The sequence below is a fragment of the Rhinichthys klamathensis genome, unplaced genomic scaffold (assembly GCF_029890125.1).
Source record: "Rhinichthys klamathensis goyatoka isolate OS25496 unplaced genomic scaffold, OSU_Roscu_1.1 h1tg000059l_1, whole genome shotgun sequence".
NCBI lineage: Eukaryota > Metazoa > Chordata > Actinopteri > Cypriniformes > Leuciscidae > Rhinichthys > Rhinichthys klamathensis.
Genome location: NW_026606604.1, coordinates 10762552 through 10773399, shown reverse-complemented (window position 1 = coordinate 10773399; position 10848 = coordinate 10762552). Strand labels below are relative to the sequence as shown.

Below are 10848 nucleotides of genomic sequence, written 5' to 3'. Positions count from 1 at the left end.
ATTGTATGAGACACTATTGTTTGGAGTGCCAATACTATCACAAACAGGCCTGAAGGGAAAGGTGAAAACAGTAGGGAACAGACTTGCTGCAGTCTAATTCCTACATTAATTTTTTTTATTATCTTGTTGTGCTGTGTAACAAGACAAAAGCAGCTAAAATATTTGTGCATACAATGCATTTTTCTTAATGTCTCCTGGAATGTTTTTTTTTTTTTTCACAGTCAAAAACAAATCACTGCTCCACTAGTGGCCAAAATTGATATGCTAATTGTTAAGGTACAAAAATGTGTTTTCTTTTATTGCTCTACTACGGAGCCCCTAAAGGGACGTGGTGGTGGAAAAAAATTTAGGATGGGAGAATTTTTTTTTTTCAAATGTTTTGCGTTCCCTCGAGAAACTTTGCGTTCCCTCGAGAAACTTTGCGTTCCCTTTGAGAAACTTTGCGTTCCCTCGCAAAACTTTTGCGTTCCCTCGCAAAACCTGTTGTGAGCTCGGACAGACACTTCCTGTTTAATGTCCCGCTGGCAGTGTTTCAGAGCTCCGTACGTTAATGGAGCGTTTCATAGTGTTTGAACTTGGACTCAAATATAAAGAAATGCGGTCAGTGCTTAACTCAAGGAGTTCAGTGAAGTTGGCAATATATTCACATGCTATTCGAACTTCCCGGATCAATATTCTTGAGCTAAAAGTTGTTAAAACACAAACGACACCTATTTACAACCACAGTAACCTAGACAACGAGCTACAACCCAATTCCCCTCAAAACGAGCTTTATAATATAGGCTAAATGGATCTTTATGTGCAGGCGGCTGAGAGACAAGTCAAGGGACCATCTGCAAAATGTGCAATATAACCCAAAAAACGACTACAGCATCAACTCATATTCAAAAATAAAAAAATAGTCATTAACTTCAATGTTACAAACTGTAGTGCCACCCAATTCAGCTTACACATCAATGGTGACCCGCTGGTCATACTACACTGCTTTTGCACATTTTATATTATGAAAAATATTCAATAACTTCACTGTAACACACCAAATTTAGTTCACACATCACTGCTCTAATATTGGTTATAGAACACTTAATTGCATTTATGCATTTGGAAGACGCTTTTATCCAAAGGTACACATTTACATTCTTATCAGTTCTTGCTTTTCCCTGGGAATCGAACCCATGACCTTGGCATTGCAAGCACCAACGCTCTACTGTTTGAGCTACAGGAAAGATAGTATGGGAAGTAATAGCACATAAAAAATAAGTAGGCCTATTATTTACACAAATTATATTGGTACTGTTAGTCACAACCATAGCTTTTGCATTATATTTGCTTACTGAATTTCGATGGCATTACACTGTATAGTGAAGTTAGTTACTGATTTTATTTCATACTAAAAAATCATAACAATTATGCATTTTTTTTTATCAAACTACGTGTAGTATAACCACCAGGAGAGCGGTGATGTGTGAACTGAATTTGGTGACAGTAGCTACAGTGTGTCATAGTGAAGCTATAGAATATGTTTAATAATATAAAATGTGCAGAAGGGTTTGGGGATTTGGGCATTTGCACTTTGCAGACGGCCCCTTATTTGGACTTGTCTCAATCGGCTGTTGTTTAGAGATACATTTATATTATAAAGCTCGTTTTGAGGAGAATTGGGTTGTAGCTCGTTGTCTAGGTTACTGTGATTGTAAATAGGTGTCGTTTGTGTTTTAACAACTTTTAGCTCAAGAATATTGATCCGGGAAGTTCGAATAGCCTATTTGAATATATTGCCAACTTCACTGAACTCCTTGAGTTAAGCACTGACCGCATTTCTTTATATTTGAGTCCAAGTTCAAACACTATGAAACGCTCCATTAACGTACGGAGCTCTGAAACACTGCCAGCGGGACATTAAACAGGAAGTGTCTGTCCGAGCTCACAACAGGTTTTGCGAGGGAACGCAAATATCTTTGCGAGGGAACGCAAAGTTTCTCGGGGGAACGCAAAAGATTTGGAAAAAAAAAAATTCTCCCATCCTAAATTTTTTCCACCACCACGTCCCTTTAGGGGCTCCGTACTCTACAAATGCACCAAAATTATATATATATATATATAAAAAAAAAAACATTAGATGATTGCAAAGTAAAAATATAGAAAAAAAGAGCCTATTTCTGCCACATAAGAAAAAAAAACCATCATGCTTTGGAAAATCATAATGAACTTTAAAATAACTTAAACCAACTTAAAAGTAATAATTATTACATAAAAAGTCAAAATTATGACATAAAAATAAAAAAAGACTTTTGTCTCATAATTATGATTTTTTTAAAGCATGTTTTTTCTTATGTGGTGGAAAAGGGCTTTCAAAGATATTGATACCGATAAATTAAAATAAAATAATCAATATAGTGCCAATATATTGGGCAATGCATGTGAAAAAATACATTTTCAGCTTCAAATTCTGTTTTACGTTAGAGTTTTTATTTCATAATGTGCAAGCAATGCCCAAAAAATATCTGATTCTGTATAGCTGAAGTGTAGGAGATTGTCATTTTCTTTCAATTCTTATGAATTAAACATTATGTTGTTTATAAACCAAAAGTTATTTAAATGAATAGTTGTTTTAGGTCAAGGTTTTTATATTCAGTGAATCATGGATTCACTTGTCCAAGTAGGAGTAATTGTTGTATATGTGGAGGCTGTAAACCTCAGCATGGGAAATCAAGATTTATATGCTTGCTTCCTACTGCACTACAGGACACACACACACACACACACACACACTAACGTGCCAAAGCATACTATTTTGATGTCAGATTGGTACCTGCCCACAGATCAGTGTGTTTCTGTGTACGTGTGTGTTTTGTGTTTTCCACCCACCACACAGACCGATGTGTCAGTCTTAGTTTGCGTTGCAGGCTGTTTCTAGATGCGCACACATTACTCAGAATCTGTGCTTGAGATCTATAGGACATGTTACTGTTTGAATTAAATCTGCGGATATCCTTATGTCTCTGCTATATTCACACACAAATACATACATATACTCATTCGCCTATATCATGTACAGATATTGAATGTTTCTTTTTTTGTTGAAAATCTCTAATTGAATAAACATATAGTTATTTAAAAACTAAACAACACACATTTGTTTAATGACTTTTGATTAATTTGGACCATTTTCAGTCTTTCATGATGTATTTTAACATTTTGACATTTACATTCACTTATTAACATATGAAATGTGGTTACCATCTCTTTTAACTACCATTTATTTTGACACGTTTTGACATGTATTGTTTTTATATAATTAATGATTGTGGATCAAGAGGGCAAACATTCAGATGTTACATTTTTGTGACACAACCATCCACTGACGTAGCAATGAAACCTTTCCTCCATCATGAAAGATATAGTCAAAATGGTCCAAATCATTTTATTTTATTTATGTATTTATTCGGGACAGTGCACATTAATGAACAATCTAACACTCGTGTAGAGACTGTTAGTGAGCCAGATTATAGCATGAATGCTCACTTTCATCTGTCATAATATTAATTAAATCATAAATTAATCATATCAGACAAGTGTGTTCAGTGATGTTAGTCTCCATTTTAGTATATCTGACCTTTTAAAATGAACATGAAAAACCTTAATGTGTACTAATTGTTGATATCGATTCAAGTTTAAGTGTTCATTTGTAAATGTCGCCACCCTGTGGCCTTATGCTGTTACTACTAAATGACAGCGGAGTGTATTTGCTCAAGATAAATGACATTGTTAAAAATAATAACACAAAATCAGTAATCTAAGACTTGCCTGCACCAACTAGTAATATATACATATAGAAGCAAGAATGATGTAACACATTTACTTACACACGGTTTAGGCTGCCGTGACACAGGTCGTGTGATGCGACGTAAACTTACAAATTAAAAATTAACCAAACGTTCACCTCATTTGGCAAAATGCAGGTCGAAGTTTACAATCTCCTCAATGGTGTTTGTATTTCTACTTCCAAGTTGCATGCAGTAGCTTTACTGAATGTTCATGACTTTCCTGAATAGTCAAGTTTGCCAACGGCTCACCGCTCTCAATGTGCGCATGCCCAATGCCGCCTTAAAACGTCATCTTTGATGGCCCGAGCGGGAAAAAAGGTAATCTTATAATTTTAACATTAACATTAAATATGCCTTATTAGAAAGCTATCATACTGCTTTTTTTTCAACAGTTAGGCTACAGCAGATTATGAATAGGCTACTTGATCAAACACCATTTGGACTATAATAAACATTTATATTTTTTATATTGAGTGATTTTTTTTATTTGATCTAAAACCCATTTGGTCCCATATGGTTATAACAGCTAATTATTCATTAACATCATGTCCTTATATTATTAATTATAATGGAGAATTTTTTTCACAAATGAAGAAAGCACCAGTGATGACAAACACCCATGACAAAGGCAATTTTTAAAGTAATAACCCACTGAAAAAAATGTAAAATAATAACTTTAAACACAACTTTAAAAACTTTTTCAACATGGTGGTAAAAAGAGCCTCTTACTCTGAACTTTGACCTTGAAAGTATTTTTCCACAACTTTTTGTATTTTCAAGCATTGATAACACCAATGACAAGAAATCAAAGGACAAACATTTATTAAATTATTTATTTACTGTTTTTTCTTTTTGCTTTTTTGCACTTAGATCTTTTTTGTTTAACCCAAGAAAACAAATTAAGTAATAAATAAGGCACTTGACATTTTTTTTAATATCCCAAAAGCAGAGTGAAAACAGTTCATAATATTTAATAAATGGTTTGATAGAATGATGCCTTTTACGTGGAATTTCTTTATATTTTGAGATATTTGTCTGAAAAGGGGACATGTGACTTGTCATTGAGTTTTGAGATTCATTGACCCCGTTATTTCTTCTCACTTCATTCTCAGGATGTTGTCATGCATGCTTCACACTTTATTCTTATATCTAAGGAGTTTAATGAGCTGACTTTTGATGTAATTTGTTGAAAGCATTCAACAATAACCATGTTGCCATCATCCTTGAACTGTCCCGTGACAGAGAAAAACAGAAAACACAGATGATTCAGTTAGATTTCTCTCGCTTCTCTCTTGACATGTATGGAGATAGCATTTGTTTTGTCGTATATGTTGAAAACTCTTCGAATACATTTTCTCTGCTTTAGGTCCTAGAGGAGGTTTCTGTGAAACAGAAGCACACGCTTCTCACACAAACTCGAACACACTGCTGCGTTAACAACGCCTACTTTCCTGGGATTACCTCCACTGTTATGCAACTCTAAAACTCGATCTGGACTTGGAACCAGACTGAACAAACCCTCGTTTCACCACAAAGAAGAGGAGAGGCAACAGAAGAAGGTAAAAGAGCTTTATTAAGTTTTAATGCAACAGTAAAGAACCTTTATATTACTATCTGATTGTACAGTTTTTGTTGCAGTACAATTGTCTTAAAATGTAGAAAGAACTTTTACGTTGCCCACTAAAAGCCTTTTTTTCTTTTGCATGTTTCACATGAAGGAATACCAGTTTATACAACATTCAATCTTTCTGCAAAACCTTCTGCAAAACCGCAGCAAAAACAAGTCACATCTGCTTTAAATCACACGGCCTGTTCAGGGTTTTAGAAACATTTTGTGTGTCTATTCATGCACTCAAGCATGAAGTATTTCCCAGGGTAGAGGAATGAGTTACACACTGAAAAAAAGCTTTGGTGTATTTTTTCCTCGCAGATTTTGCTAGGAAATTTCACAATTACAAATAAACAGCAGGTAACACATTGATATTTTTAAGTATAAAGACTGAAATCTTTTGTAAAACAAAGCTACTAGGTCAATAATCTTTGTTTACTTTAAAATAAGGTCCCATTAGTTAACGTCAGTTAATGCATTAACTAAAACCAATACAGTTTTAGTTACATTTGTTACAATATTTATTCATCTTTGTTAATGTTAATGAAAAAACAACAACCATTCATTGTTAGTTTATGTTAGCTCGGGTCCATTAAATAATATTAACAGATACAACTTTGTTATTAATAAATGCTTTAGAAGTATTTTTCACTGTTAGTTCATGTTAACTGTGTAGTTAACTAATGCAAACTAATGAAACCTTGTTATAAAGTGCTACCAAAGAATGTTGGATTGTGAAAAAACATAAACAGTTTTTGTTGATGAAATTAGTTTCATTGTGTCATATTAAAGGGCAAGTTAACTCAAAAATAAAAATTCTGTCATTAATTACTCACATTCATGTCGTTCCAAACCTGTAAGACTTTCGTTCATCTTGAGAACACAAATGAAGATCTTTTTGATGAAATCTGAGCGATTTCTGTCCCTCCATTGACAGCTACGCAACTACCACTTTGACGCTTCAAAAAGTTCATAAAGAGATCGTAAAACTAATTCATATGAATTTAGCGGTTTGGTCCAAATTTTCTGAAGAGACTCGACCGCTTTATAGGATGAACAGATTTATTTTAGGCTTTCATTCACATATGAACGTTCATCAACGCACACATCCGTTGTGGTAAACAGAAGCTCAAGCATGTTCGCTTGACGTTCGAGAACCAATGAGGTTCATTCTCGTGTTACGCATCACGTTTGAGCTTCAGCAAGAACCAATGAGGTTCATTCTCGTGTTACGCATCACGTTTGAGCTTCAGCAAGAACCAATGAGGTTCATTCTCGTGTTACGCATCACGTTTGAGCTTCAGCAAGAACCAATGAGGTTCATTCTAGTGTTACGCAGCACGTTTGAGCTTCAGCAAGAACCAATGAGGTTCATTCTCGTGTTACGCATCACATTTGAGCTTCAGCAAGAACCAATGAGGTTCATTCTCGTGTTACGCATCACGTTTGAGCTTCAGCAAGAACCAATGAGGTTCATTCTTGTGTTACGCATCATGTTTGAGCTTCAGCAAGAACCAATGAGGTTCATTCTCGTGTTACGCATCACGTTTGAGCTTCAGCAAGAACCAATGAGGTTCATTCTCGTGTTACGCATCACGTTTGAGCTTCAGCAAGAACCAATGAGGTTCATTCTCGTGTTACGCATCACGTTTGAGCTTCAGCAAGAACCAATGAGGTTCATTCTCGTGTTACGCATCACGTTTGAGCTTCAGCAAGAACCAATGAGGTTCATTCTCGTGTTACGCATCACGTTTGAGCTTCAGCAAGAACCAATGAGGTTCAATCTCGTGTTACGCGTCACGTTTGAGCTTCAGCAAGAACCAATGAGGTTCATTCTCGTGTTACGCATCACGTTTGAGCTTCAGCAAGAGGTTTGTTCGCGCACGTCAAGCAGGTTCGGTTGAGCTTCTGTTTATCTTCGCTGATCAATGTTTAAATGTGAACAAAAGCCTAAATTCAATCTGACAGAAAGCTCTCAGATTTGGAACGACATGAGGGTGGGTAATTAATGACAGAATTTTTATATTTGGGTGAACTATCCCTTTAAATCTGTCTTGTAAACACTAGTGTTTTTATGTGCACTATAGGGAGCAATGAAGGTCCTCAAAGCTTCACACATTCTTCTGGCTCTATCCGTACTCTTCGCCACCGATCTTCCCTCCGCTCTGGCTGGAAAGATCCTTGTTTTCCCGGTAGACGGAAGCCACTGGGTCAACATGAACATACTGATTGGCGTCCTTCACTCCAGCGGTCACGAGGTCACCGTGGTGCGCACCGCCAGCAGCTGGTACGTCAAGGAGGATTCCCCGCACTACACGGCCATAACCGTGACCCTCCCGGAGCCCATTAACATCGAGCAGCCAGATTTCTTCATCTCGTTCCTGAGTGAAATGCTCAAGATACAGGAACGTGGAGGATCCCCGCTTGCATTCGTGCAGTTCAATTGGAAGATGCTGACGAGTCTCTACAACATGCATCGGCAGGCAAGTCAGCTGGTTGTGGAGATTTTCGAAAACCCTGTGCTGATGAAACAGCTGTACGAGGGACGTTACGACGTGGTCCTTACCGACCCGGGTCTGCCTACGGGTGTGCTGGTGGCTCATAAACTCGGATTACCCATGGTGTACAATGTGAGATGGATCACGAGTGGAGAAGGGCACTTTGTTGTCGCACCTTCTCCGGTTTCATACGTCCCTGCATCAGGGAGCCACCTATCGAACCACATGTCCTTTGGGGAAAGGGTCAAGAATATCTTCCATTATGTGCTGAACGTGTACATCGACCAGTTCGTTGTCAGACCAGAGTATGACAAACTAGTCACACGCTACTTTGGACCCGAAACTGATTTCTACCACTTGCTGCAAGGTGCGGATATTTGGCTCATGAGGTCGGATTTCATCTTTGAGTTCCCGCGTCCAACCATGCCCAACGTCATCTACATCGGAGGCTTCCAGTGCAAACCCTCCAAACCATTACCGTCAGACCTGGAGGAGTTTGTGAACGGTTCAGGTGAACACGGGGTGGTTGTAATGTCACTGGGTACGCTCGTGAAAGCTCTTCCTAGTGAAATCACGTCTAAAATCGCTGCCGGATTTGCTCAGCTTCCCCAGCGAGTCATATGGAGGCACTTAGGAGAACGTCCTCATAATCTGGGCAACAACACTCTTCTGGTTAATTGGTTTCCTCAGAACAATTTACTTGGTCACCCTAAAACACGTGCATTTGTTGCTCACGGTGGAACGAATGGCATTTATGAGTCTATCTACCATGGTGTTCCAGTGGTTGGGATTCCCTTGCTTTTTGACCAGTTCGAGAATATGTTGCGTCTCCAGGTACGAGGGGCCGCTAAAGTGCTCGACGCTACCAAACTGGACAGCCAGAGCTTTATGGCGGCAGTGCAGGAAGTTTTACATCAGCCGTCATACAGGGAAAACATGCAGCGACTGTCTAGGCTACACAAAGACAAGCCTACACAACCTCAGGATAGCGCCCTCTATTGGATAGAGTATGTAATGCGGCACAAGGGAGCAGCGCATTTACGGACCGAGTCTTATAAGATGCCCTGGTACTCATATCACTCTTTAGACGTAATGGCCTTTTTGCTAGCAGTGGTGCTGACAGTAGGGGGAGCTGTGATTCTTACAATACGCTATTTGTGTTTGTGTCTGTGCAGGAGAAAGAAATCCAAACTTGAGTGAAGCATTAATGAACATAAATAATATTTAATTAACAATAATAACACTTTCTATGAAGTCTGTATTTATAATGCATTGTAAGGGTATTCCTCAGGCATTATGCTTGTATACTCTCATGCATAAGTATTAAAATAATTTATACAATTTGTGGTTATAATCTTTAATTAGGGTGATGAACACCACGTTATATCCATTTAGTTTATAATGGATTATAAATCCTATATATACACTCACCGGCCACTTTATTAGGTACCCCATGCTAGTAACGGGTTGGACCCCCTTTTGCCTTCAGAACTGCCTCAATTCTTCATGGCATAGATTCAACAAGGTGCTGGAAGCATTCCTCAGGGAGTTTGGTCCATATTGACATGATGGCATCACACAGTTGCCGCAGATTTGTCGGCTGCACATCCATGATGCGAATCTCCCGTTCCACCACATCCCAAAGATGCTCTATTGGGTTGAGATCTGGTGACTGTGGAGGCCATTTTAGTACAGTGAACTCATTGTCATGTTCAAGAAACCAATTTGAAATGATTAGAGCTTTGTGACATGGTGGAAGTAGCCATCAGAGGATGGGTACATGGTGGCCATAAAGGGATGGACATGGTCAGAAACAATGCTCAGGTAGGCCGTGGCATTTAAACGATGCTTAATTGGCACTAAGGGGCCTAAAGTGTGCCAGGAAAACATCCCCCACACCATTACACCACCACCACCAGCCTGCACAGTGGTAACAAGGCATGATGGTTCCATGTTCTCATTCTGTTTACGCCAAATTCTGACTCTAACATCTGAATGTCTCAACAGAAATCGAGACTCATCAGACCAGGCAACATTTTTCCAGTCTTCAACTGTTCAATTTTGGTGAGCTCTTGCAAATTGTAGCCTCTTTTTCCTATTTGTAGTGGAGATGAGTGGTACCCGGTGGAGTCTTCTGCTGTTGTAGCCCATCCGCCTCAAGGTTGTGCGTGTTGTGGCTTCACAAATGCTTTGCTGCATACCTCGGTTGTAACGAGTGGTTATTTCAGTCACTGTTGCCCTTCTATCAGCTCGAACCAGTCTGGCCATTCTCCTCTGACCTCTGGCATCAACAAGGCATTTCCGCCCACAGAACTGCCGCTCACTGGATGTTTTTTCTTTTTCGGACCATTCTCTGTAAATCCTAGAGATGGTTGTGCATGAAAATCCCAGTAGATTAGCAGTTTCTGAAATACTCAGACCCGCCCTTCTGGCACCAACAATCATGCCACGTTCAAAGTCACTCAAATCAACTTTCTTCCCCATACTGATGCTCGGTTTGAACTGCAGGAGATTGTCTTGACCATGTCTACATGCCTAAATGCACTGAGTTGCCGCCATGTGATTGGCTGCTTAGAAATTAAGTGTTAACGAGCAGTTGGACAGGTGTACCTAATAAAGTGGCCGGTGAGTGTATATATATATATAATATATTCATCTTGGCATTGCTTAACATCTGCACAGTATCTTACTACATTTTATACGTGTTTTTTTTTTACTGCTTAAAGTAAAGCGACAAATGCAGTCTTTGTAAATGGCTTTATAATGTGCTTATACTCATTTAGAAGTGCTGCTTGTTTGCTTTTAGTAAAAGTAAAAAAGGCTAGATCTCTTTTTAAACAGCCATAGATATTATGAAGTGGTAATGAGGCATAATGAGATATTATGAAGTGGTAATGAGGCATAATGAGATATT

At 38.4% G+C, this 10848-nt stretch overlaps 1 protein-coding gene across 1 annotated transcript; it reads left to right on the top strand.

Annotated features, from left to right (window-relative positions):
* Nucleotides 1-5239: 5239 nt before the first annotated feature.
* On the top strand, nucleotides 5240-9226 carry LOC130084169 (UDP-glucuronosyltransferase 2A2-like). The gene is made up of 2 exons (XM_056249399.1): nucleotides 5240-5386; nucleotides 7524-9226. The coding sequence occupies exon 2, from the start codon at nucleotides 7530-7532 to the stop codon at nucleotides 9132-9134; it is 1605 nt and encodes a 534-aa protein (XP_056105374.1). The 5' UTR covers nucleotides 5240-5386; nucleotides 7524-7529; the 3' UTR covers nucleotides 9135-9226.
* The last annotated feature ends 1622 nt before the right edge of the window (nucleotides 9227-10848 follow it).

Excerpts from the sequence above, each read along its gene's own strand:
- LOC130084169 (XM_056249399.1), top strand. The coding sequence starts at position 7,530 with ATGAAGGTCCTCAAAGCTTCACACATTCTTCTGGCTCTATCCGTACTC.